Source organism: Archocentrus centrarchus, chromosome 13 (assembly GCF_007364275.1).
Source record: "Archocentrus centrarchus isolate MPI-CPG fArcCen1 chromosome 13, fArcCen1, whole genome shotgun sequence".
NCBI classification, from domain to species: domain Eukaryota; kingdom Metazoa; phylum Chordata; class Actinopteri; order Cichliformes; family Cichlidae; genus Archocentrus; species Archocentrus centrarchus.
The window spans coordinates 10,350,749-10,378,413 of NC_044358.1; the positions used below are offsets into that span (position 1 = coordinate 10,350,749).

The window sequence follows — 27,665 nt, forward strand, 5'->3', positions numbered from 1 at the left end:
CTGAGAGCCACGGTGACTGGCCCGTGCCTCCGCCCCGCCCACAGCCAGAGTGTGAAAACCAATAAAATAAAAGGCAACAACAAAAGAAAGACCACAGAAGAAGAAGTAGAAACATAAACATTAGTTGTAAACAACATGGCGGCGGTAAGAAGAGCAGCGCTTTCGGAGCGGAGCTGCCTGGAACATCAGGCCGCCCTGTGAGCGTCTGCCGGCGGCATGAAGCTCCCCGGGCTGCCGGCATCATGGTCGATGTGACAGCCAACGCCCGCGAAGTCATGTCGGATTCTGCCGGAGTGTTGCCGCGGGGCGGCCGGCTCCCGGCTTCGGGAGACGGGAGGTCTGCGGAGACCTGGAAGGGGCACATCGTCCGTGAGCTGAAGCACCGAGACCTGAGCCAGCACACCATGTTCCAGGACCTGATCCGCTTCTGTACGACGACCAAGTACAACTTTTATGTGTTTTAAAGGAATCAGGCGGTCTGAGAGCAGCTGACGCTGCACCGAACTCCATTAAAAAAAACTATTAATTCATTGTTCAGAGGTACAGCGAAGCTCTACAGGCGTACGCTGAGAAACGACTACATAAAAACAGAGAGTCTGAATGGAGTTAAGAGAAATCAGGGTAAATCAGGGTAAATCGGGAACAGGCTTTCATTAAAAGAACAGTAAAAGTTGAATATATTTAAACAGAATTAGCTTTCCCACATTTACCGTCTTTAACATGAAGCTTCACAGAGTGAGCTCTAAAGTCACAATTAGCTCAGTCTGCCACCTTACGTGAGAAAACACACCTGCAGGTTTTCTGCACTACAAGGTGGGTCGCTTCTTACCTGGGTACATCGCCATGGTAACTCATGCTGTGAACCTTCCCTGGGTTAATAACCAGCTTCATGTGGCGGCTTATCTTGACTGCAGGCGTCAGGATTAGTGAATCCAGATAACAGAGACACCCTGAGTATGACTGAGGCAAAACACCCCAAAATGAGTCAGAAACTCCCGAGGACATAAAAATCAAACAAACTGCATTTTTTACATTTATTTTTCAAAGCATATTTCTCATAAACAGACTGAGATCTTGTTATTTTAGCTGTCAGACCAGCAAAACCTGACATTTTTATTGGAGTTTGATTTAGAAGTATGGGAATTATATCAGGGAACGTGCTCGTGAAGAAGGGACAGTGTAACTACCAAAACCAACTTTAAAATCCATCCATCCATTTTCTTCTCCTTATACAATTCAAGGGGGGGCTGGAGCCTATTCCAGGTGCCATAGGACCAGAGACAGGGTACACCCTGGACAGGTCACCAGCCTGACACAGACAAGCTCACAGTTCACACTCACACCTGTGGGCAATTTACAATCACCACTTAACCAAACCCCAGTAACTGCATATGGCAGCAGGCTGGTGTGGTGGTTAATGCTGCTGCCTCACAGTGTGAACGTCCCGGGCCTTTCTGCGTGGAGTTCTCATGTTCTCCCCGTGTCTGCTTGGGTTCTCTCCGGGTACTCCGGCTTCCTCCCACAGTCCAAAGATTTTAAAATCATTTATTTTTTTAATAATGAGGATATTTCCTTCAGCCATAGTCCATTAAAAATCTGTCAGTTTTATAGTTTTTAGAATGATTTCTGAAATCATAACAAAAACTGATGTTTTCTGTTGAGAGAAATTCTGCTTTTTTTTTTTTGGAAAACACACCTCCACAACACACATTAACATGAGCAAAACACACACTGAAGGCAGGATATTTTTAAAATGCAAGTTTACTGAGTCTGTTCATAAAGCTGAGACTGACGGAAACCTCTCCAGGCCTCATGTGGCCAGGACTCTGCTGGAACCTACAGGACATTTTATAGCTAAACCCCATTTAATAATCAGTGTTTTTAACTATTTCTTAAAACTAGGCTGAGATTTGTTGTTGAGTACGGCAACAAGTTTGAGTTTGGTTCAGAGGGAAATAATGAGCTAAACTTGATGTTTTATATATTTTATTTCTTCAGCTCTGAAGTGAAAACTGAAAACAAAACTAATGTGTGACAGACTGAAGTTTGATTGAGAGACTTTCAACCTGTCCCACCAGCCAGAACCCACCAGCATGATCCAGTTGATGCTCCTGTAAAATGATGGGGGTGAATCGTTAGCCTCTGCTGAGTGTTTTGAGCCTCTCTGACTCTCCGACACTCGCCCGTAAATTCCTTTCATACTTCGTTGACTTTCTGGGACAGGAAGGAGTCCGAGAACTAAACCACAGGTCGCCTCACTTCCTCTGCACAGTGAGTCATGTGTGACAGATAATCAGCCTGCTGCTGGTTTATCATCAGGCTACATACACAGAATAAAAAAAAAAAGATAAAATTTAAGGTGCAGATATTTATTATTAAGGAAGTAAACAAGTAAACAATGCCACGTTTGAAAAGAGAAGGTGTTAAAGAGAGTTTGGCCTTGTAGTCAATGAAATTTTAAAAGTGCAACAAAAGTACATCATATTTAACCATGAAAAATAATAGTACTAAGTAATAATACATTAAAAATATCTAAATGAAAACATTTTTTAGGGTTTTTTTGTGGTCAGGTCCTCATCAGGTAGAAACCTGGAGCAGGTTCCTCTGATCTGCTTTTCTGTTTGCAGATACTCAGCTGCTGGAGAAAACCAGTCTGACCAAAGGACTGCTGAGCAGTTCCATCAGGTAACTCACCTGAACGCACCTGAGCTGAATTCAGAGTATCTGTGTGTGCGGATGCTGAGGGTGTGTTTGTTTTGTGTGTGCAGGCGTCCCCGTGCTGCTGGCAGCGCCCCGCTGTCGTCTCTGCTGCAGCAGCGCAGCCAGCTGAAGAAGACGGCCGGAGAGGTTAGAACAAAAAACTTTCCTCACGTTGTCGATCAGTTCTGAGTGATCACATGATCAATTAAAACCACCCCAAACCCTGTAGAGCCATTTAGAAACGCAGGGTGACTAAGATGTGTTGTTCAGTGAGTGACCTCATAAACTCAGCAGGAAAGAGGTCAGAGGTCATAAAGCTGTTTTCCTGTAGACTTCTGCAGTCTTTTTTGTAACCGCAGCTATCGCCATCTGGTGGCCTTCAGTTAGAACACAGGTCTACGTCCATGTTTCATACTGTCTGTGGGTTTAATGAGTCGGCAACATGCAAAAAAATGAAACACACTGAACCTTGCAGTTCCTCTGACATCCAGCAGAGGCTCCACAGGGAGTCATTCCCATGTTAAAACTTTCCAGCAGAGGGGTGCCCGCATGGCTTAGTGGTGAAGTTGGTGACCACATGCGTATGCACCATATGCGGGCAGCGCAGGCTCGAGTCCTGGCCTGTCACCAGCTTTCCTGCGTGTCCTCTCTACTGTGGATGAAAGCCGCTGTGGCCAAAAATGGGTTATAACTCAGCTCTCTCAACTGGATTAAGGCTTAAAGTTTGCATTATTAGGGGCGTGGCCTCTTTGAATGACAGGTGGATGGTGACACAGGCACTAGGCCTCACCTCAGCTAACTGGACCTCTGGACCGTGTTTGTGCTGTTGGCGCCCTTTGAAGCTAATGGACCAATAATGTGGCTGAGCTCCAGTTTTGGTGGGTGAAATTTTAGGAGTTTGGTTTAATGTTACTGAGCACAAAGGCTCTGGAGGCTTCACAGGAATAATCTTTATGAGCAGATCTCTGTAAATCAGAGATTTTGATTTCAGTTCTCTTGACAAGTCACTTTTGGATTTGATGATCATTTAGTTGTTGAAGATATATACTGCTCAAAAAAATAAAGGGAACACTCAAATAACACATCCTAGATCTGAATGAATGAAATATTCTCATTGAATACTTTGTTCTGTACAAAGTATCAAAAATCATCAATGGAAATCAAATTTATTAACCAATGGAGGCCTGGATTTGGAGTCACACACAAAATTAAAGTGGAAAAACACACTATAGGCTGATCCAACTTTGATGTAATGTCCTTAAAACAAGTCAAAATGAGACTCAGTATTGTGTGTGGCCTCCACGTGCCTGTATGACCTCCCTACAACACCTGGGCATTCTCCTGAGGGATCTCCTCCCAGACCTGGACTAAAGCATCCTCCAACTCCTGGACAGTCTGTGGTGCAACGTGACGTTGGTGGATGGAGCGAGACATGATGTCCCAGATGTGCTCAATGGGATTCAGGTCTGGGGAACGGGCGGGCCAGTCCATAGCTTCAATGCCTTCATCTTGCAGGAACTGCTGACACACTCCAGCCACATGAGGTCTAGCATTGTCCTGCATTAGGAGGAACCCAGGGCCAACCGCACCAGCATATGGTCTCACAAGGGGTCTGAGGATCTCATCTCAGTACCTAATGGCAGTCATGCTACCCCTGGCGAGCACATGGAGGGCTGTGCGGCCCTCCAAAGAAATGCCACCCCACACCATTACTGACCCACTGCCAAACCGGTTACGCTGAAGGATGTTGCAGGCAGCAGATCGCTCTCCACGGCGTCTCCAGACTCTGTCACGTGCTCAGTGTGAACCTGCTTTCATCTGTGAAGAGCACAGGGCACCAGTGTCGAATTTGCCAATCCTGGTGTTCTCTGGCAAATTCCAAGTGTCCTGCACGGTGTTGGGCTGTGAGCACAACCCCCATCTGTGGACGTCGGGCCCTCATACTATCCTCATGGAGTCGGTTTCTAACCGTTTGTGCAGACACATGCACATTTGTGGCCTGCTGGAGGTCATTTTGCAGGGCTCTGGCAGTGCTCCTCCTGTTCCTCCTTGCACAAAGGTGGAGGTAGCAGTCCTCCTACGGCCTCCTCCATGTCTCCTGGTGTACTGGCCTGTCTCCTGGTAGCACCTCCAGCCTCTGGACACTACGCTGACAGACACAGCAAACCTTCTTTCCACAGCTCGCATTGATGTGCCATCCTGGATGAGCTGCACTACCTGAGCCACTTGTGTGGGTTGTAGAGTCCGTCTCATGCTACCACGAGTGTGAAAGCACCACCAACATTCAAAAGTGACCAAAACATCAGCCAGAAAGCCTAGGTACTGAGAAGTGGTCTGTGGTCCCCACCTGCAGAACCACTCCTTTATTGAGTGTGTCTTGCTAATTGCCAATAATTTCCACCTGTTGTCTATTCTATTTGCACAACAGCATGTGAAATTGATTGTCAATCAGTCTTGCTTCCTAAGTGGACAGTTTGATTTCACAGAAGTTTGATTTACTTGGAGTTATATTGTGTTGTTTAAGTGTTCCCTTTATTTTTTTTGAGCAGAGTATATCTCCATTCATAAATAGTGCCAGGTGTACTGAACAGAAAGTCTTGTCCCATCTGCACCTGAAGCAGGTGGGACATTGTTACCAGTCAACAGCTGTTTTCACTGAGTTAAACTCACAGTTAAACTGTTTCTGTTCCTTTCTGATGTCTGCTGTTGTTTTTCTTTGAGGTCAACATGCCAAAACCAGCGCAGCAGCAGCCTCCTGTTCCTCTTACAATAAAGCCAACGAGCAGATATGATCAATGTGATAAATGTGAGAGAAACAAGCAGCCTGAGTGCTGTCAGACCAGTTCACACTGAGCTGATACTCAGCTGCTGCACGAGGAAGTCTGCAGTCTGAGAGATGAGAGACTTTAAAGTGTGACAGGCCGTGAACTGAACGGACTGAAGCTGTTTACATGAATATGATGGTGCAGCAGTGGGGCTTGCTGCAGAGGATATTTTTCACATCAGATTTTTTCATTGTGAAGGCTGAGCCTCCCTCTGAAGTTCCAGGCGTTGTTTCACAGCCCGGGAGGGAGGTGAGCAGAAAGCCTGCAGCATTAACTTCTGCCCTTTCTGGCCCAGAACTTTAACAGTGTCTGTTTAATGTGGTGTTATGAAGCAGACGGACCACCAACACTAACGTCAGACCCACCATCAGCGTCTCTGATCTGTCCAAATGAGTGGAAGCAGCACCAGGTTTTCCATGAATGAGAGGTGGAACGGTTTCAGTCAGTCTCTCATAAAATCTTTATTTTAAATAAAAAGACGTTTTCCCGTCTTCAGAGTGTTTTGTTCTTCAGTCGGTGTCCAGGTGGCTTTCAGTCTGTACTTTGGCTCAGCTGTGCAGGAAGCCCGGGAATGCACCTGCAGCATTGCATTCTGGGTCCGATGTGGCCAGCGGAGCCGATTGCTCACCCTCAACACAACAACTGCAGTTCCACCAAATGCAGCACAACATATTTCAGAAGCAGCTCTCCGCTCTGGTTTGCTTAAAATGGCAGGAAAGCTGTCTCAGGTTACACGGAGCAGATAGACCTGGAGGGAGTTGTACTGCAACGGCGCCAAAGATCTGAATTTTAAAAAATAGAAGCCCCCAGCAGGTTTGATTTGAAGGACAGAACAGACGTGCAGCAGGTGAATTCCTGGGGTTAGACTCATCCTCACGCTTCAGTGTTGAAGGCTTGTACAGGACTTCTTGGTCTGAGTGGAGTGTCGAGGGGCACCGTGATATGTCTGCATGACTGCTGATGGGTTTTGGCTCTGCGATCAGCCACAAGGAGATGTTTCCTCATCTAGAGAGTTTGCAGGAGGGGGTTTATAAAGATCTGTGTGAGATTATTAGATCCAAATTGATCAGAAATGTTGTGTTTTGTGACAGTGTGATGTTAACCTGACTGAGGTAACCTGGAGACATTAAAGGTCATAATTCTTTCACAGTTGTGACCTTTAACACTAAAGGTTCCTCCCTCCCTGTGCTTCCAGTTGGCCTATCAGGTGGTGGAGCTGCAGCAGCAGATTAAAATCAAAGAAGGCGTTCTGGAAGAGCAGCATACCAGGTGAGTGACATACCTGAGCCTGTCAGCTCACCTGTTGGGTGTGAAAAACCTGCTGCAGGTGAGTTCAGACTGAGGTCAGAGAGGAGGAGTCTAAAAGCAGGTTCATCTTTGTCTTGTTCATTCACTGAGGAGAAATCCTGACTTAAAGCTGAACTCAGACTGCAGCCTGTGAGCAGGAAATCGCTTTAAACGAGTCTCTGCTGCTCATTCAGCAGCTCCTTTTGCACCACCGGTAGGCGCTACTCAGTCTGACCTCTGACCTGAGAGTCACATTTCACCTGTAACAGTCATCTCTGTGCAGAGAAACCACTTCTGCCACAAGTTTTATTTTTTTTAGAACAGTCTTAATACTAAAAACCAAAGAACGTCATCCATCCATCCATCCATCCATCCTCTGCTTATCTGGGGCTGGGCTGTGATTAAATCATATTAAACTGTAACTCACAGTCAGTGTACGTGCACTAATTCTGAAAATATTTCTATCCATAAATATCTGCAATCATCAGAATACCAAATTATTTTGAATTAAAAAAATTAAGATGTTTGTTGCTGAAAATTCAGATCTGTCATGTCTTTTTCATGACATGATGATATTTAAGTTTCTCTTAAATATCTGTCATTAAAATATTCAACTTATGTTTGTATTTTACATTTTTATGTTTGAAAAAGTAAAACAGGTCAGAAAACAGCACATTGTTGTCTTTTTCTAACTTTGTTATTATTATTATTATTATTATTATTATTATTATTATTATTACCTCTGCCAAGGAGGTTATGTTTTCAGTCGCGTTGGTTTGTCTGTTTGTTTGTCAGCAGGATTACTCCAAAAGTTATGAATGGATTTCGATGAAATTTTGTGGAGTGGTTGGAAATGACAAGAGGAAGAAGTGATTAAATTTTGGTGGTGATCTGGATCACGATCTGGATCCAGGAATTTTTTTAAGGATTCTTCACTATTGCGGGATAGGGGGATTTTAATAATTTTAGCTTCTAACTCCGAAACACAAGGCACAAAAGCCTGAAAAAAATTAGAGTGTAACATAGTGACATGTTCTATCAAACAACATAGTGAGGCGACGATCATTTTTTCATCGTTTACTGCTCAGATGATCCTAGCGTCTGGGAAAGATGCGAGATTATTTCACAGCATTTAGATACACGTATTACAGCGTCAGTGACCCTGTGGCCTTGGCGGAGGTTTGCGCTCTCTGAGTGCTTCTAGTTATTGTCTATTTTTTTCAAAGCATTTTTAAAATGTTCTTGAAATCATTATGACCTGTAAATATTATCAGATTTTAAAAAATCCATATTCTGCTTTTCCGAGTTTCGGGTGTGTTAAATCCCTGCACGGCGTCCTCTGCTGCCTCGGCTGGAGCCAGACGGAGAAGTTTGTGTGAGCTGCTCCTTTAAAAGGGTTGCCGGTGCTACTTTCTCCTCTTTCCTCTGCCTTCAGGCTGTTGGAGGAGCAGCGGCGCCTGTCGGGAGCGTCTGATACCCGTCTGGAGCTTCGGGCGCGGGTGGAGCTGGTTCAGATGCAGAACGCGACGCTGAAGGAGAAGTACGATAACCTGCTGAAGGAACAGAGAGTGGCAGAGACGAAACTCCGGGAGGAGAAGGTCAGAGGAGAGCACCTGCTGGCAGACATGATGAAGTGGAAAAAACAGGCCGCTGCTCGCATGAACAGCCGAAACGAGCGCCGCTCCAGGTTCCTGAGCGCACCTCACACACCTGTTCATCAGTCGGCGGGGGGGACACCTGCAGGAAGGGCAATGTGGAGCCAAACTGAGATCTTTCTTTCTTTCAGAGCTCGAGAGGCACACCTGGCACCTGTAGCCAGGTCAAAGGTCAACTTAGACAGGTCAGTTGACCTTCACCTGAGATCTACACCACCTCCTTCAGATTTCTTTAAGTCAGTAGAGATTAAAGCGGAATAAGAGAGAGGATCAAACTTTTTTTTTATTAGCGGCACATCATTAAAAACACGAAATGAGAATAATCAGTTCAATTCAATTCAATTTTATTTATATAGCGCCGAATCACAACAAACAGTCGCCTCAAGGCATTTTGTATTGTGGGTAAAGACCCTACAATAATACAGAGAAAACCCAACAGTCAAAATGACCCCCTATGAGCAGCACTTGGTGACAGTGGGAAGGAAAAACTCCCTTTTAACAGGAAGAAACCTCCAGCAGAACCAGGCTCAGGGAGGGGGGGCTGAGGGGAGAGAAAAGACATGCTGTGGAAGAGAGCCAGAGATTAATAACAATTAATGATTAAATGCAGAGTGGAGTATAAAAAAAGTAAATAAGGTGAATAAAAAGAAACAGTGCATTATGGGAAACCCCCAGCAGCCTAGGCCTATAGCAGCATAACTAAGAGCTGGATCAGGTGACCCTGAACCCTCCCTAACTATTAGCTTGATCATAAAGGAAAGTTTTAAGCCTAATCTTAAAAATAGAGAGGGTGTCTGTCTCCTGAATCCAAGCTGAGAGCTGGTTCCACAGAAGAGGGGCCTGAAAGCTGAAGGCTCTGCCTCCCATTCTACTCTTAAGTATCCGAGGAACCACAAGTAAGCCAGCAGTCTGCACATGTTAAACATATTTGTTTAATATGTGCATTGAAGGACATATCCTGGTCAAAAATGACTCCAAGATTTCTCACAGTGTTACTGGAGGCCAAAGTAATGCCATCCAGAGTAAGTATCTGGTTTGACACCATGTTTCTAAGATTTGTGGGGCCGAGAACAAGAATTTCAGTTTTATCTGAATTTAGAAGCAGGAAATTAGAGGTCATCCAGGCCTTAATGTCTTTAAGACATTCCTGCAGTTTAACTAATTGATGTGTGTCATCTGGCTTCATTGATAGGTAAAGCTGAGTATCATCTGCATAACAATGAAAATTGATACAATGCTTTCTAATAATACTGCCTAAGGGAAGCATGTATAATGTAAATAGAATTGGTCCTAGCACAGAACCCTGTGGAACTCCATAATTAACCTTAGTGTGTGAAGAAGACTCCCCATTTACATGAACAAATTGGAGTCTATGAGATAAATATGATTCAAACCACTGCAGTGCAGTACCTTTAATACCTATAGTATGCTCTAATCTCTGTAATAAAATGTTATGGTCAGCAGTATCAAAGCTGCACTGAGGTCCAACAGGACAAGTACAGAGATGAGTCCACTGTCAGAGGCTGTAAGAAGATCATTTGTAACCTTCACTAATGCTGTTTCTGTACTGTGATGAATTCTGAAACCTGACTGAAACTCTTCGAGAGAAAAGGAAGGTTGGAGATTGGCCTATAATTAGCTAAGACAGCTGGGTCAGTGATGGCTTTTTAAGTAGAGGTTTAATTACAGCCACCTTGAAGGTCTGTGGTACATAGCCAACTAATAAAGACTGATTGATCATTTTTAAGATTGAAGCATCAATAATTGGAAAGACTTCTTTGAACAGTCTAGTAGGAATGGGATCTAATAAACATGTTTAAGTGATTCAATAAATCAATATTTAGAATAAAAAATTTCAGGGTGCCTTGGAAATCAAAATATAAATTTTTAAAAATTAATTTGAAATCAAGGAAAAACTTTGAAAAACTTCTGAACTTTTTAAAACATTTTACTAAAATACTCAAATGTTTTTTTTAAAAAGCTGAAAAATTTTAAAGAAAATGTGAAGTTTGAATATTAATTTAAAGAGTGGGTCAATTTTGATAGAATACTTTGAATGATGTGTTTAAAAAAGTGTTTATTTTTGGCGACATTCAGGAGTTTTAAAGTCTGTTTTTGTTATGTTGAAATGAAGTCAGGTTCAGGTTACCTTTATTGGCCATTAAAAGCTTGTTTGACTAGTAGACTTTTATTTTATTACTTCCTGTCTCTGTCAGAATAAAACGTGTGTGTTTCAGCTCGTCGAGCGCTCCGAGCTCCAGATCGGCATCTCCAAAGAACGAAAAGCAGGACGAGGCCACAGAACGAAGACACACTCGACTTGTCAGGTCATTGATCGAGCTTTAGGTTCATGAATATATTTTTTTAAGTTATTAATCATTCATTATTGATTCATTAAAATTTTTGTTATTCATTTATTAATGAGTTGTAGTTCTAGTTTTCATAATAATTTAATGTAACTCAAAGAGGACCTGAGGAGCATTTTCAGAATACTGTCATAAAATGACATTTAACCAGGAGGTTGTTTATTAATTTTATTTATCAATTTAAATTCTCTGAATTTAAATATTGATATTAATATGCTGACTTTTGTCATCAAGAAATTCGTATATTTTATGAGAACTTTCAGATAAAGGTTGAAATATTTCGAAGATGTTGGGTATATTTGCTCAGCAGGTTGGTTACTAATGTCTCTGGAGCTTGAAAAAGGCGACTGGACTTCTTTTTGTTTCTTGAAGACGTTTCACCTCTCATCCGAAAGGCTTCTTCAGTTCTCAACCAAATGGTGGAGAGACCCAGGTATTTAAACCCCTGTGGGCGTAGTCCCCTGGAGGTGGTTATGACCCTCTATTGATCATGTGCTTGAACACATGTGCCCAGGTGTGAAGGGGGCGTGGGTCATATTTAATCAGTGGTTTCAGTTGAAACCAACTTAGGACTCCGCTCCATTGTTTCCTGTGGCCTATTGAGGTCACTGGAACAAAGGTGTGAATGGGGGTTGAGACGTCTGGGAAGGGAGCTCAGGACAGCACTGTAAGCGGGGGAAAGTTGGTGACGTAATCCACCTCCTCTGTTCAATGATGGTTGTTCACAGTGGACATAGATGGCTTCTTTCACTCCTCTTTCAAACCATCTGTTTTCCCTGTCCAAAATGTGGACATTGGCATCCTCAAAAGAGTGCCCTTTTTCCTTCAGATGCAGATGTACTGCTGAATCTTGTCCTGTCGAAGTGGCTCTTCTATGTTGTGCCATTCGTTTGTGAAGAGGCTGTTTGGTTTCACCAATGTAGAGGTCCGAGCACTCTTCACTGCACTGAACAGCATACACTACATCGCTGATCTTGTGTTTGGCGGGTTTGTCCTTGGGATGAACCAGTTTTTGTCTTAGGGTGTGACTTGGTTTGAAGTATACTGAGATGTCATGCTTGGAGAAAATTCTTCTGAGTTTCTCTGACAAGCCTGACACATATGGGATGACAATGTTGTTCCTCTTGTCCTTCCCATTCTCTGTAGTTTGTGTTTGGCCTTCATTCCTGTGCATCTTAGCTGATTTGATGAAGGCCCAGTTGGGGTAACCGCATGTTTTGAGGGCTTTCTTAATGTGTGTGTGTTCCTTATGCTTCCCTTCTGCCTTAGAGGGAACACTTTCCGCACGGTGTTGTAGGGTCCTGATCACCCCAAGTTTGTGTTCCAGAGGGTGGTGGGAGTCAAAGAGGAGATACTGGTCTGTGTGTGTGGGCTTCCGGTAAACTTCAATGTTGAGGCTACCATCTTCCTCGATAAGCACCGCACAGTCCAGGAATGGTAACTTGTTATCTCTGGTGTCCTCCCTGGTAAAACGTATGTATTTATCCACTGAGTTAATGTGACGAGTGAAGGCTTCTACTTCTCGGGTTTTGATTTTGACCCAGGTGTCATCTACATATCTGTACCAGTGGCTAGGTGCCGTCCCTTTGAAAGAACCAAGAGCTTTACTTTCCACTTCCTCCATGTAAAGGTTGGCTACAATGGGAGACACTGGGGAGCCCATGGCACATCCATGCTTCTGTCTGTAGAATCCATCATTGTATTTAAAATATGTTGTGGTAAGGCAGAGATCTAAAAGTGCACAAATCTGATCTGGGGTGAAGCTGGTTCTGTTCAGTAAGGAATCGTCTTCCTGTAGTCGTCTTCTGACGGTCTCCACTGCCTCAGTTGTAGGTATGCAAGTGAAAAGTGAAACCACATCAAAGGACACCATGGTTTCATCTGGATCCAGTACAAGATTCTGGACCTTGTTAGTAAAGTCTGTAGAGTTTTCAATGTGGGGGGGTGTGATGCCAACAAGCGGTGATAAGATGGTGGCGAGGTGTTTGGAAATGTTGTAGGTGACCGAGTTTATACTGCTGATAATGGGTCGAAGTGGGACTCCTTCTTTGTGGATCTTTGGGAGTCCATAAATGCATGGAGTGGCTTCTCCAGGGTACAGGCGGTAGTAAGTGGGGCGGTCAATGACTTACTACCGCCTGTACCCTGGAGAAGCCACTCCATGCATTTATGGACTCCCAAAGATCCACAAAGAAGGAGTCCCACTTCGACCCATTATCAGCAGTATAAACTCGGTCACCTACAACATTTCCAAACACCTCGCCACCATCTTATCACCGCTTGTTGGCATCACACCCCACCACATTGAAAACTCTACAGACTTTACTAACAAGGTCCAGAATCTTGTACTGGATCCAGATGAAACCATGGTGTCCTTTGATGTGGTTTCACTTTTCACTTGCATACCTACAACTGAGGCAGTGGAGACCGTCAGAAGACGACTACAGGAAGACGATTCCTTACTGAACAGAACCAGCTTCACCCCAGATCAGATTTGTGCACTTTTAGATCTCTGCCTTACCACAACATATTTTAAATACAATGATGGATTCTACAGACAGAAGCATGGATGTGCCATGGGCTCCCCAGTGTCTCCCATTGTAGCCAACCTTTACATGGAGGAAGTGGAAAGTAAAGCTCTTGGTTCTTTCAAAGGGACGGCACCTAGCCACTGGTACAGATATGTAGATGACACCTGGGTCAAAATCAAAACCCGAGAAGTAGAAGCCTTCACTCGTCACATTAACTCAGTGGATAAATACATACGTTTTACCAGGGAGGACACCAGAGATAACAAGTTACCATTCCTGGACTGTGCGGTGCTTATCGAGGAAGATGGTAGCCTCAACATTGAAGTTTACCGGAAGCCCACACACACAGACCAGTATCTCCTCTTTGACTCCCACCACCCTCTGGAACACAAACTTGGGGTGATCAGGACCCTACAACACCGTGCGGAAAGTGTTCCCTCTAAGGCAGAAGGGAAGCATAAGGAACACACACACATTAAGAAAGCCCTCAAAACATGCGGTTACCCCAACTGGGCCTTCATCAAATCAGCTAAGATGCACAGGAATGAAGGCCAAACACAAACTACAGAGAATGGGAAGGACAAGAGGAACAACATTGTCATCCCATATGTGTCAGGCTTGTCAGAGAAACTCAGAAGAATTTTCTCCAAGCATGACATCTCAGTATACTTCAAACCAAGTCACACCCTAAGACAAAAACTGGTTCATCCCAAGGACAAACCCGCCAAACACAAGATCAGCGATGTAGTGTATGCTGTTCAGTGCAGTGAAGAGTGCTCGGACCTCTACATTGGTGAAACCAAACAGCCTCTTCACAAACGAATGGCACAACATAGAAGAGCCACTTCGACAGGACAAGATTCAGCAGTACATCTGCATCTGAAGGAAAAAGGGCACTCTTTTGAGGATGCCAATGTCCACATTTTGGACAGGGAAAACAGATGGTTTGAAAGAGGAGTGAAAGAAGCCATCTATGTCCACTGTGAACAACCATCATTGAACAGAGGAGGTGGATTACGTCACCAACTTTCCCCCGCTTACAGTGCTGTCCTGAGCTCCCTTCCCAGACGTCTCAACCCCCATTCACACCTTTGTTCCAGTGACCTCAATAGGCCACAGGAAACAATGGAGCGGAGTCCTAAGTTGGTTTCAACTGAAACCACTGATTAAATATGACCCACGCCCCCTTCACACCTGGGCACATGTGTTCAAGCACATGATCAATAGAGGGTCATAACCACCTCCAGGGGACTACGCCCACAGGGGTTTAAATACCTGGGTCTCTCCACCATTTGGTTGAGAACTGAAGAAGCCTTTCGGATGAGAGGTGAAACGTCTTCAAGAAACAAAAAGAAGTCCAGTCGCCTTTTTCAAGCTCCAGAGACTACTATGACCTGGATAACTGAGAATCTACACAGACATACGTTGGTTACTAATGTAACTCTGGGCACGTTAATGAGGCTATAAACTGTTTCTGACCCTCAGGTCGGCGTCTGCAACATCCCCGAGGATCTTGACCTCCATCAAAGAGCTGTTCGAGTGAGTCCTCACCTCCTCATCACGTTTTGTTTGGGTTTTCCTTTTGGTCACTGAGCTAATGAATGGACGTGTGTGTGACATCAGCAGGAAGAGGCGGGGTCACTCAGTCTGCAGTCTGGAGGAGAATCTGGTTTCTCCTGTAAGAATCTGTGTGTCAGCCAGAGTCCCTGCCAGAGCTCTGCAAGTCCTGGTAACACGCACGCACGCACACACACACACAATCCAGCATAAGTGTTGTGAGGACACATGCACATAAATCACATCACCATAATCAAGTATAGACATAAAAGTATAAATAAGTCACTTTCATGCCTCAAAGGATAGACAGGAGTTTACTTGCATATTTATTCCTCTTTGTCCCTTGAGGAGCATCTCATAGTTGTCTTCCACTTCTTGCGGTCCCTTGCGGTCTGTTTAACTACCTCCCAGGTCAGTCCTGACGCCCCAGTTCCTTCATCAGATGTTCTCCAGGTCTTCCTTGGGCAGCCTTGCTTGTGCTTGCTGCCTGGTGATGCTGGACTCTTTCCACTGCCTTCGAATCTGGATGTCCATCAGCTGTTGTTTGGCACTTTGTCGAACCACTTCAGGTGGACGAGTTGTTTGAGGCACTTATTGATGAAGGCCTGGATGGAGCTAGGCTTCATCACCCTCCAGGTTTCTGAGCCGTACAGCAACAGTGCCTCCACACTGGCATTTAACAGCTGAAGTTTTGTCTTGTAGAGATGGTTCTTGATCTTCACACTGGGTGAAGGACAAGAAAAGCTTGCCGGGCTTTCCTGATTCTGGCTTTGATGTCTTCGATGCTGCCCCCAATAGTGCTGATCACACTGCCAAGTTATACAAACCCCGACACCTTCTCTACCGTGGTCGCCCCTCTCCTCCCGTGGTGATGATTCCATGCTTGGTGTTCAGACACAGCAGTTTGGTCTTCTCCCTGCTGATCTTGTGTCCCCCCACACACAGGGGCCACCTTCAGAGAGTCCGTTTTCTCTTGTATGTGCTGCGGTGTGCCAACGTTGCCAGGTCATCTGCAAATTCCAGATCCTACAGCTTCTTCATCAGTGTCCACTGGACCGCCTTTCCACCGCTGACACAGGCTGTTTGTGTTACCCAGTCGAGAAGGAAAAGAAGGGGTGATAATTAGCAGCCCTGTCTGGAACCCCTCCGACAATCTCCTGCCATGAATAACCTGACCGGTAAAACAGAGCAGAAAAGAACCAGTTCATTAACCCTTTTTTTTCTGCTTTTACATTTTATGATTGACTTTGTCAAATGCCTTAGCGTGATCAATAAAAAGGGCTGCACACAGTTACTGTTATCTACTGAAACAATGAAATAATTCATCACTTTTAAGGCTGCTGTAGTTGTACTGTAAGCCTGATAGGAAGTCATTTAAAAGCTTATTTATAATAAAATAAATAAAATCATCTGCTAGCTTTAAAAAGACGCTCCAAATGATCCGGGCCTGCTGATTCTGATCTGATTCTCTGAATGTTTTCATCAGATTATGAACCACAGATGATGAATTCCACAATTCTGATCACTCCATCACTTTTTATACAGAATCATCTTAATAACTCACCTCAGAAGTTATGAGATGTTTTGTTTGTTTTAGCTTTACAGGTCTTTTCTTTGGGTCCAGTAATTTTGTGGTGTCCTGCTGATGCCAGCTTTTTGGCACCAGTACGAGCCTTATTGGAGTTAAAATGCATGAAAATGAGGTAGAGGGCAATCTGAGGGTTGAGAGAGCAGGAACCACACAAACGTCTTTGTGGACCTCCAACCAGGAGCTTAAGGAAATGACACAAACACTGTTCATGGTCAAAATCACATTTTGATGTAGATTTTGTTGTTGTTAAAGCCCCGTGTATTTGTTTTCTAATGTTTGTCTCCCCCTTGTGATGGAAATGAGAACTGCAGGAATAATAATAATAATAATAATAATAATAATAATAATAATGTGCATGTGTCACGTTCTGATTGAATTAATCTTCATTAACATAATAATAATGAGCATTCTGCATCACATCTGCTGTTTGTTCATTAATTAGTTGCCCCCCCCCCCCCCCGCACCACCACACACACACACACACACACACACACACACACACACACACACAGTTTCAGTATATTTGACAAAGAGCTCCTCTGTCCTCAGCTCATTACCCATCATGCCTCTGTGTCTGCTGACCTCCGGCCTCGTTTTAAAGTCTCGGCTGTAATCAGAGTGGGTTCACATCGAGTAGGAGTTTGGGAGACACTTTAACACTTTCCTCTCTCTGTCCTTTTCAGGACGCCCATGAGCAAGACATCAACGCTGTGAGGTTCAGCTCCAGCTCAGACCTGTTGGCCACAGGGGGGACCGACAAAGTCATCAAACTGTGGGAGGTCAGGGCAGGTAAACCCACCTGAGGCCTGCTTGTTGTTTTTATGTTTTAATGCTGGTTGAAGGGACATGTTGTGACCTCGCTGCTCATGTCATCAGGCTTGCTAACTCACAGAGGGACCCTGGACGGCAGCACGGAGGGGATCACCTGCATCGAGTTCGACCCCATGGTGAGGAAGTCGCCTGTGTCTGCGCTCACCTGTTAAACGGGCGGTCTGATGCTTCTTGCTCATGTGGACGTTTCTGTTTTCAGGGCTTCAGGATCCTCGCTGCGTCGTACAATAAGTCGGCCATGCTGTGGCAGCTGGGCGACTCCGTTCCCAAGGTAAAGGTGACAGACTGTCCAGTCCAATAGATCCACAGATGCTCAAAGTGAGCTTCAGAATGGGCCAGAAGGGTGATTGAAGTGACTGAACTTGATGAAGCTGCCAGTGTTGGCTGTTACTGTAGAAATTAAATGCTGGTTATATATGTGTCTGCTGGATGTTATCTGCTGTGACATCGCTGTTGGATGATGATCACATTTTGAAGCCTTGGGACGAGCGTTTTCGTTGTCGCCATCGTGGTGTTTTGAAACCAGATGTGACTGAAGGGGGCGGGTCTGAGGGGGCGGGTTGCTCGCCGTCGGTACATCAGTGTTGATGCCAGTCACTGTCCTGTTTTTGTGTTGGGGAAAAAAACCCCGTGGTGCTATGTAAGCATACTGGTCTTTAGAGGTTTTAAAGTTGTAAAAATATTACTATATAATATTTTTACAGCAGTTTTTGGGAAGGTGGCATTGTTTGGCCTTAGGATCACAGCTGTGAGTTCTTTAAAGGATCCCCTTAGGGTTAATGGGAAAATACCTTAAATGAAATCACACATAAGGACATTGTCATGAGCTGTGTTTACAACCAGGGCTGCAAAGATGTGAGAAGGATTATTTCACTTTATTTCAGCCTGCTGTACTTCCCTTTATAGTGTTTATAGGTCATATCAGAATTATGAATCTGATTTTACCTGAAGAAGGTCAAAAAGGTGTTTGAGAACATAGTTTACACTTTGTTATAGACCAGCAGCTCTTGCCAAGAAATTAACTTTTCATGTGGAAAAACTGTGTGTGCCCCTGTCAGGTGACTCTTACAGGTCACAGCAGGAAGGTAACGGCAGCGAGGTTCAGCAGCGTCCTTCATCAGGTGGTGACGGGAAGTGGAGATGGAACCATCAGACTGTGGGACCTGCAGCGAGCTGCCTGTGAGTTACCGTCCACACTCGCTGCTGATTGGCGGAGTGGGGTCTGACTCAGGTGGAGTGTATTTAAGGTGGACTGTATCCCTGCAGGTGTGCGGGCGGTTAACGTGGCGAAGTACTGCAGTGACCTGGTCTGCTCCGAGAACTGCATCATCAGCGGACACTACGACTGCCAGATCAGAGTGTGGGACTCCAGGTAGTCCATCACCACAACAGCTCCACGCTGCAGGCTGAACACATCACTGCTTCACTTCCCTACCACCTTATTTTAATCCTTCACTCCTCCACTTTTGCTTCAGCTCTCGATCTCTTCATTTTCCTTCAGTAGAATCATCAGAATCTGATTCTAATAGAGTCTGTTTCCTTTTTTTTGTTGCGGTTTGTTTTCAGTGGGGTCTCAACTTTTTCTCGACTGTTAGAAACACGGCAGTGTCGCTCTGCTCGCAGCAGCTCTGGTCTGACACCCCCCCCCCCCCCCCCCCAAAACCCTCTCATTTGCTCCTCCCAGCCGTTTCCACGGTGACTCTGTGCCTCCCTCTGTTACTTAGCAACAGCTTAACCCACAGACTCCCCTCAGTGTCCTCCCTGCAGTGTCTGAACTGGCAGATGATTGACAGCTCTGCCCGCCAATCACACACTAGCATCACCTCTGACATGACTGGAGGATTGATGATTGGTCAGGAATTAGACTTTTTACCTTTTCTGCTCCTGTTTCCTCTTTTTGTCATCGGGGTCTTTGGATGGTGTCAAAGTTGGTGCTCGGGGACGATTCCCAGAGGCAGTAATGCCTCTTTTCCACCAGTACCTGCTCGGCTCAACTTGACTCTACTCTACTTGGTTTCAGTTGTTTTCTATTACGATTGAGTACCGTCTCAGTGAGGCTGGGGTCATTATGGCAAGGTGTCATTTGTATGCGACACAAGTGGCCGCTCCATCTAGCTTCCACCGATCACAAAACCGCCGGTGTTGGTTTGTGCGAAGCCTTTTCCTTCATTGCCGAGTTTGATTCTTGTGAAGGAGGTGATCTCTTGACTCATCTAGTGATATCACTCCCTGGCCAATCAGTGGCATGCACTCTGATGTCACATTTTCACGCTTCGAACCGCGGCTGAGTAGGTACTAAATAAGTACCTGTTACCAGGTGCCACCACCTAATGGAAGGCCCTAAAAACTGAGTCGAGTCAAACCGAGTAGGTACTTGTGGAAAAGAGGCATAAGTTTCACCAAGTGTGAACTCTAGCACCACCAATGGTCAAAAATGGAAGGAGTGTTTAGGTGTGTAATGCTTGATTTACAATTTTATTTATTTATTATAAAAAATGAAGTCCTGGTGGAAAACAAATTTCAGATGGAGATGTTTTTAAATTCTTAACATTCAGGGCGGCGAGCTGCGTTCAGATGCTTCCTGCTCAGGGAAAAGTCACCTCGTTGGACCTCAGCTCTGACCATCTCCAGTTGCTCAGCTGTTGCCGTGATGACTGCCTCCAGCTGTTTGACCTGAGGAGGTGGAGCAGCGAGCGTGTGAGCTTCAGGTACATCAGGATGAGATGATGCTTGTTGCTGAAATGAGGAAACGCCATCTGACGTATTTCTTCGTCTGTTTGTGTCTCAGAGCCGACGGGTTTAAATGTGGCAGCGACAGCACCAAAGCTGTGATCAGGTGAGTCTCCCAATCAGTGACATCAGAACACTGCTACAGTTTAACCTGAAGAGGTTTTTACACCTGTGATGTTCAACCACACCAAACATCAGTAAACTTCAGTGACGGAAAACCATTAGTGATGCGAAGTGGGCGGGTCCTTTTTTTAACTTTGGGGTTAGAGGTGACAGAAGCGCCTACGATGAGAGTGAAGGGTCCTGCTGGGAGGGGTCCTAATGCTAATTAGCAAGCTAATGCTAGCTGCTAAAAGCTGCTCCCACTTGTTAATTGAGTGACGGTTCCTGCACATGGAACCAGAAAGCACCTCTGAAGCCTAATCACAGTCTTTGTGAACCTGTAGTTACATTTCTCGAGGAGCATGTCAGGTTAGGTTCAGAGAGGATTTTCAGTTATGTACGTATGACTACCGCAGAACGCTAAACCAGGCCTTATTAGATCAATAAAGTGATAATTTTTGCATATAATCCAGAAGAGTGACACTTATCATGCATTTAATGTGCCCAAGAGTGCCGTTAACTTCCACTAATGGGTTTGCAGAAATCACGTTAAAAGCATACACAACAAAAACATAATCCAGATGTTTTATCAGCTGCTAAAAGCATTTCCTACATTGGAGTATCAGCCACCATGTTGTAAGTGACATCATCTTGCTGGGAACTGTAGTTTTTTCTTGAAGGCCACTGGTGCCTTGTTTGACTATGGCTTTCTGAATACAAGTAGGGCTGCAACTATCGATTATTTTAGTAATCGAGTATTCTATTGATGACTCCATCAAATAATCGGATAAGAAATCATTTTTCATATTAACAATTCATCTGCACATTTTAACTTCTGTACTGCAGTTTGACTGCAGTGAAACAAACAGGGTGGATGGAGCAGCTACAAAGTTCTCTGTTCTTCGTGTTGCTGATCAGGTGGTTGATGAAGGACCTCCAGCTGTTTTCACAGTAAAGGTTTTAGGTGGTTACAGGAACAAGTGCTGATGCTTTGGACGTCTTTCGCTCCACCGCACACTCACAGCACAGAACAATGGAGGCGTGGAAAAAACTTGTCAGCGATGATCCACTCGTGTTAAAATTTCATGATTTTTGACATTTCACTTTCCCCTCCAATTAAGAGGAGTTAGCGAAATGTCAAAAAAGTAGCTTAAAGGGCCAAATTGTCATATTTTTGACATCAAATCGCGGACCGGAAGTCGGGGGCGTGACCAGTTGTGGCCCGCGGACCGCGAGTTTGAGACCCCTGTGTTAAATCATGCCTGAAATCTTTATTTGATCTTCAGTTTTCCTCTTACTCCTCCTCGCGTTCATGCCAGTTGTCATTTCGGATCGCGCGCATGACCGTAGGGGGATTAAACGTGCACACTGAACTTTCCGTGCTCTATGGTAGATTGCAAATTGCAGTGAAATAATACAGGTGCAAGCAGCGATAAAGCCGGGGCCGAGTCCGCGGGGCGGGCTCGTGTTTGCTAAACGCAGTGACAGCAGAGCTCCAAAAGTGAAGGTGAAATCTTCAGCCCGGCGCGGCGCCTGGTGATCAACCGCTTGCTAGAACACTGCAGTTAGTGCGGGTAGGTTAATTAGTGAGTCTAAATTGCCCAGAGGTGTTGGCCCTGCAACAGGCTACAGGGTATATCCCGCCTCTCACCCTATACCCTGAAAAGGATGAGTGGAAGAAAATGGATGTAGTTATAAAAACATTCTCGCCTCATGCAGCTGTTATGAAATTTGCTACAGAGACCAAAGTCTCAGGCTGTAAACATGTTTGTTTCTGCTGTAATGTTTTAACTAGGGGTGGGACTTTAACGCGTTAATTACGATTAATTAATTACAAGGAAAATAACGAATTAAAAAATTTAACGCATTTTAATCGCACTTTGCACCGTGGAACGTTTCTCACTGCAGGAGTCCAGGCACACAGATTATATCGACGCACAATGTGATAACCGTGATGAGCTGTGTCCAAATTCATGTCGCTTATTTGCGAAAAGTGCTCCGCACTTTTCGGAGCTGTCCATTGCCGCTGTTCTACCAGAATCTCGCCTCGCTAGCTGTCAGCTGATTGGGTTATCGAGGTTTGCTTTAGCCGGAGAGAACGTCCGACTGCTGTCACATCATTTTCAACCTCCCGCTGGTTTTCGCCGCTGAGTGGAAGTTAAACACAACTCATTCAGACAGGGGCGTGGTGGCCATCGGGAGGTTTCCCGAACGGCCAGTGATCAGAAATTTTTTATTTTTTTTTTAACCAGTTAAGCACAACCGCTGCAGCTCTCGTGGCCACAGGTGCAAATAAAGTTCTCTTGTCTTAAAATTATGGTTTGTTAGTTTGCCTCTCCAAACCAAGCTCCCGGGCTGTATTTTAACCCCAGCCAGCCCCTGGCTGCTTATTTATATTGATTCATTCATCAACAAAACTTAAATCAATATTTCTCATGTTAAATACTGAAATGCGATTAATTTCGATTAATTAATTACAAAGCTTCTAATTAATTAGATTATTTTTTTTACTCGAGTCACAGCCCTAGTTTTAACATGAGTCTCTATAGGAACTGACTCACTGTGGAACCTCTGCTGGACATTTGAGGAACTGCAGGTTGTGGTTCTTCATTTTTCAGTCCTGGAGGTTACTCCTTCCTGTACACAGCATTTCAGGTGTTAATGTTAAGTCATTCCTTTTATCCTCATGCTAGAATCAACTGTTAAATCACCTTTTGGGGTTTCCCTATATGTGACGAAACCACAATCCACCCTCTGACTCACTCACTTACTCCAGCTGGCCTGACATCTGCCTGAAAGTTGTGGGATTTCAGTTTCTTCTCAGTCTTCTGGCTGGACTCAGTGAGGCGGAGCTGTGATGCCAGTAGAGTTAGAGCTGACTGATTGATTATCATAATGATTATCATAATGATTATCAGATGGAGATGAGTTTGTTTCTGGGCCAGAGAGATAAAAATAGGGTGAGATGGAGACAGAGAGAGATGAGATTATGTGAGATTGGTTCATTTTCTGCTGTTTCCATGACGACAGCAGGCCAAGGATGCTTTGGATGGCAAAGGATGTGAATGTGAGTTGACTCCAACACAGTCAGATGGCCTGCTGCTTCCACACAGTCCAGCATGTAGGACTGAACAACCCCTCTTACAGTACACTACATCTTCCTGCCTGTTTGTTGAATTTGTAATGTCTCATTTTATTTATTTTCTACTCTCTCTGCTCTCCAGCCCAAACTGTGACAGTATCAGGATCACGTATTCAGCATTTCAGACGCCAAACTGAAATTCTTCCACAGAGAAACACAGACTCAGCTGCCTTTCCAGCAGGAAAAACCCTGACAGTGTTTGAGTCAGATCACATCTGCATGAGTCCACATCCACATCTGCTTCAGTGCACTGTGTTAGCAAAAATGTCAGAATTTATTTCTTTATTTTGGACCTCAGCTCATGTAGAGCTGTCTACACCGTGCAGATGGTGGGGTAGTATAAAACACGCATGCTGAGCCAGCGAGTATTAGCATGCTAACACCGAACAAACCAGCGGCATGTGTCTGACGGTTTACCTGTGGCGTCAAATCATACCGTAATTATTGGCATCAGAATTTGCTGATGAGGTTACGGTGTAGAGTTTCAGAAGGGTTTCAATGCACTGATGACAATTTAAGGCAGAGGCATAGATCCCACTTCAGTATCCTGTGCAAACAACATGATATTCTTCTCGGGGGGAAAAAAAAAAAAAAAAGTACCTTCTGGGACCTAAAGTGCTCTGAAGAGCACAGTGTAAAATACCAGTAGCAGACTCTGAGGCTTCCCTGGATTTGAGGCACATTTTGAGGAGATGTGAGAAACAAACCTGTTTTTGTTTACAGTAGCAGGAAGTTTCAGTTTGGAACAGCTGTTTCATCCAGATGTTCTCTCTCTTCAGTCCAGACGGTTGCTATTTGGCGGCTGGCTCCGCAGATGGTGCTGTTTACATCTGGAATGTCTCGACTGGTAAGCTGGAGACCCGCCTACCAGACAAGCACAGGTAATGGACTGAAGACCTCAATCAGCTGATCAATAGGAATCGATCAGTCACAGCCTGTTCAGGGTCCTTAAACTCTGTGAGGGTTTAACAGAAAGAGGCTCCAGCTTAGCTCCCTGTGGGACTCCAAATGTTCTTAATTCAAATTTATTCTTAATTTTTCCCCTAATATCCACAGATTAGATTGTTCCATCTCTAATTACTCCAGGTCTAATTCGAGGCAGAGAAAAAGAGGCATTTTGGAATAATTTTACATTTAAAACTCTGGTGTCCAGGTTTATTTCAATACAAACTAAATATATTAAATCTGTTGTGATGAAGTCATCTATTTTCATGTAAAATAATTTAATACAAGGGTTTTTTCATGTTTTTATATGTCCAAAATCATTAATAATGAACAGTTTTATGCATTTCTGTGAGAGTTTAACATGAAAAAAATCAGAGGCCCCATGACGGCGCCCTGAGAGATCCCTGATGTTTTTAACCTCCTTTAACGGCCTCCTCTCTTTCAGTTCGTCCATCAGTGCCGTGTCCTGGTCTCTGTCTGGCGAATACTTTGTCAGTGTGGACAAGAGTAAGCGGGCCGTCCTCTGGAGTGATATCTGAGACCACCAATCCCATGAAGAGGTTATGCTGTCATGGATACACGTCACACATCAAGCCTTATCTGGACAAAACAAAGGGAACAGGGAACTGTTTGAGGAATATTTAAAGTCTGTTTTTAAAACCATTTGTTGGTTGGACCAAAGGGAAGCGAAACGCTGTCTTATTTTGTTGTGTTTTATGATAACTGGGGAGTTTTAATACAAATATTAACAAGGGAGGAATAAAACGGACTCTCTACCAGCTTTAAGCTTTTTATGTGTAAAACCTGTGTGAACTGAACAAAGGGAAATCTGTACCCAAACATCCACATGCTCCTGCAATGCTTGAAATGTTTTACAGTGGACGACTTTAAAATGAGAGCGAGTTCCGGCTCGCGGCCTCGGGGCCTCGGGGCCGAACAGCTGAGGTGCACACGTCAGCCAGCGGGTGCTGTGCCGTCATGTTCAGAAGAAGATTTCAGCTTGATTTTTACCTGGAACAAAGTAGAAGCAAGTAGCACATGATTCAACACTTGCATTTTTTTTTTTTTTAAATTACAGAAAACTTAACTACATTTTTGTTGTACTGAAATAAGTCACATTCTTCTAAAGGGCGCTAGTTTGGGGGAACTAACGGTTTCTCCATCACGGCAGCTCAGTCACAGGAGTCAGCTGACTGGTTTTATTCCACTGCTGTTGTGGATCAGATTAATCAGTAGCTTCACTTCTATCAGGTCACTGTTCATAAGGGGTCTGCGGGTCCTTAAATTCACATTTATCAATAAAGAGTCTTAAAGTGTTTTAAACTGACGTGAATCTTAAACGTTTTTAGTCACTTCAGTTATACCCGTCACTTTTACGTCACTCATTGCGGCTGCATTTCGACACAGAAGCTTTACCTACTTGCTGTTCAAACCTGCTGATTGTGAGTGGCAGCCAGTCAGAAGAAAGTTGTCTTAAAGTGGGAGGAGCTAAAAAAGCCAAGAGCCTGCACTGAGGCCCAGTAACAAATAATGGATTATTTTGAACTGTGAGCCATGCAAAGCTGCTCTAGCAGAATTCAAGTTGTGAAATGTTTGCATGTCACTTTAATAATTTAACTCCACAGTGGAAATACAGCTGATGAGTGCAGGAGTTTTCCCTTAATAACCAAGTTTCTGTTGTGGATCTCTACAGAAATAAGCTCCTGCTGGAGGCTGCTCATGAATACAGAGCCTGGATCTGTCAGTTCAGCGCAGTGAAACCGATAAAGACGTTTCCACCTACAGGTTTTTGTGAATGATGGTTCTAACGTGATGGAAACGCAGGAGGGAAGGTGACCTATGAACAGCATTCAGAGCTATAAGCACCACCCTCAGAGTGCCTTAACCTTTGCAACCCCCTGAGAAGGAACTTTTTCTTGGTACAACAGTCACCAGCTGCTTCATTCAGGCCCTGATCTCTCTGGTGAAAACACAGGTACAACTCCCTGGGGGAAGGTTTACACAGGTGGTCTAAAGAACGCTTTCTCAACTGTGGGGAGCTCCTGCGGTGAAAAGCAGCTCCTGAGTCATAAAATCAAACCAGCAGCTGAAAAGTTCATCTCACTGTTTTCCTTTAAGCACTCGAAGCAGAGTGAAGTCAGCAGCCCGAACAGAAAACATTTCATCGGTCATTCCCTGAGCTGTCGGATCGGTGGAAGTGTTTCAGTCTGACTGCTCTCTGTGCTCTCAGCAGTGGATTTGCATTTAAAAGGCACCTGCATTAATTCACTGTTTGGCCTCTCGGCTTTGACGCACGAAGTCAGCGGCTTCAAAGGGAAAAGTTGACGGCTGGAGGCTCAGAGAGAGACTTTCACATCTGTTTGTTACTGACTGTTTCAGCCAGAACTGCTGACCTGACCTGCATCATGTACAGTAAACATGCTGTGCTTAAAAACAGTTAAATGAGGCCATTAGAACGGTCCTGTTCTGCTTTCATATGTCCTGTCATATATTTGCTGTTCCAGTGGTGCCTCTGTCTTTATAAGTCATGCAAAGCTACTCTAGTAGAGCCCAAGAATAAAAATTTTAGAGCTGGAAATGAGCAGAATGGGTCCACCTGCTGCAGAGTAACCTTTTAAAGAGCCCCAAACCTTTGCATCTGTCTCTGCAGTGAGATTAGGTTCCCTCTCTGGCTTTACTCACACTTTAAACACCTGGCTGCTGGCCAGGTAAAAGCAACTGTTGGTTCTTTTAAGTGTTTTTGGTGACTGACTTTGTCACAGTTCCACACCAGCTGCTGATGTTCCTCCAACGTTCTGTCAGTGTTTTTAATATGTTGGTATTGTTTCCACTCTGCTGCTGTAACTGCTCATATCTTTAATAAACTAGTTTCTAACCATCTGTCCTTCATCCTGCCGTCTTCTGCTTGGAGGCTTTATTATTTTGTTCACAACAACCTGAAGTCATGTCACTGAGTTTTAAGAAGACGAGGTGATGAAGAGGAGGAGAAGCTTCTGCGCTGCAGGCTGCTTCACACTGAGGTCATTGATTAGGAAATGGAAAGCAGCTGCTGCCTCCAAACTGACTGACTGTTGACCTACACGTAGTGACGGTCAGTGGCTGTCTGGAGGAACTACACACCAGGATCCGATGGTCAGAAATGTTTAGCTTTTCTCCACTTGAACCATCAGATGCCGGGTTGTTGGGTGGATGGTTTCTGTCAGTCATGGTGCTGCAGTTTTTTTTTATTTACAAAAACAGATTTTTAGCTGTTTGTTCTAGCTGGATGAATCTTAGTGGGGTCAGACTGATATTTCATTTCTGCTACTCTCGTCACAGAGAAGCATCTACCAAACCCAAATCAGTCAGCACGATGATAGAAAAAAATGAATTGCTCCACTATTTCTGTCAAGCATGGATGCAG

The 27,665-nt window shown here is 44.5% G+C and overlaps 1 protein-coding gene across 5 annotated transcripts; it reads left to right on the forward strand.

The window, feature by feature from the left end:
* atg16l2 (ATG16 autophagy related 16-like 2 (S. cerevisiae)) lies at positions 1-27,134 on the forward strand. Of its 5 annotated transcripts, none has more exons than XM_030743891.1 (18): positions 1-429; positions 2,628-2,685; positions 2,769-2,847; positions 6,721-6,794; positions 8,248-8,499; positions 8,599-8,652; positions 10,684-10,794; positions 14,850-14,903; positions 14,988-15,093; positions 17,196-17,301; positions 17,389-17,459; positions 17,543-17,614; positions 18,402-18,522; positions 18,610-18,715; positions 19,899-20,051; positions 20,132-20,179; positions 24,097-24,198; positions 24,708-27,134. In XM_030743891.1, exons 1-18 carry the CDS (start codon positions 243-245, stop codon positions 24,799-24,801), a joined length of 1,848 nt encoding a protein of 615 aa, XP_030599751.1. In that variant the 5' UTR covers positions 1-242; the 3' UTR covers positions 24,802-27,134. The 5 variants fall into 5 exon arrangements, with proteins under 5 accessions (XP_030599751.1, XP_030599752.1, XP_030599748.1 ...); XM_030743892.1 differs by having other exon boundaries at positions 10,705-10,794; XM_030743888.1 differs by having other exon boundaries at positions 8,248-8,652.
* The last annotated feature ends 531 nt before the right edge of the window (positions 27,135-27,665 follow it).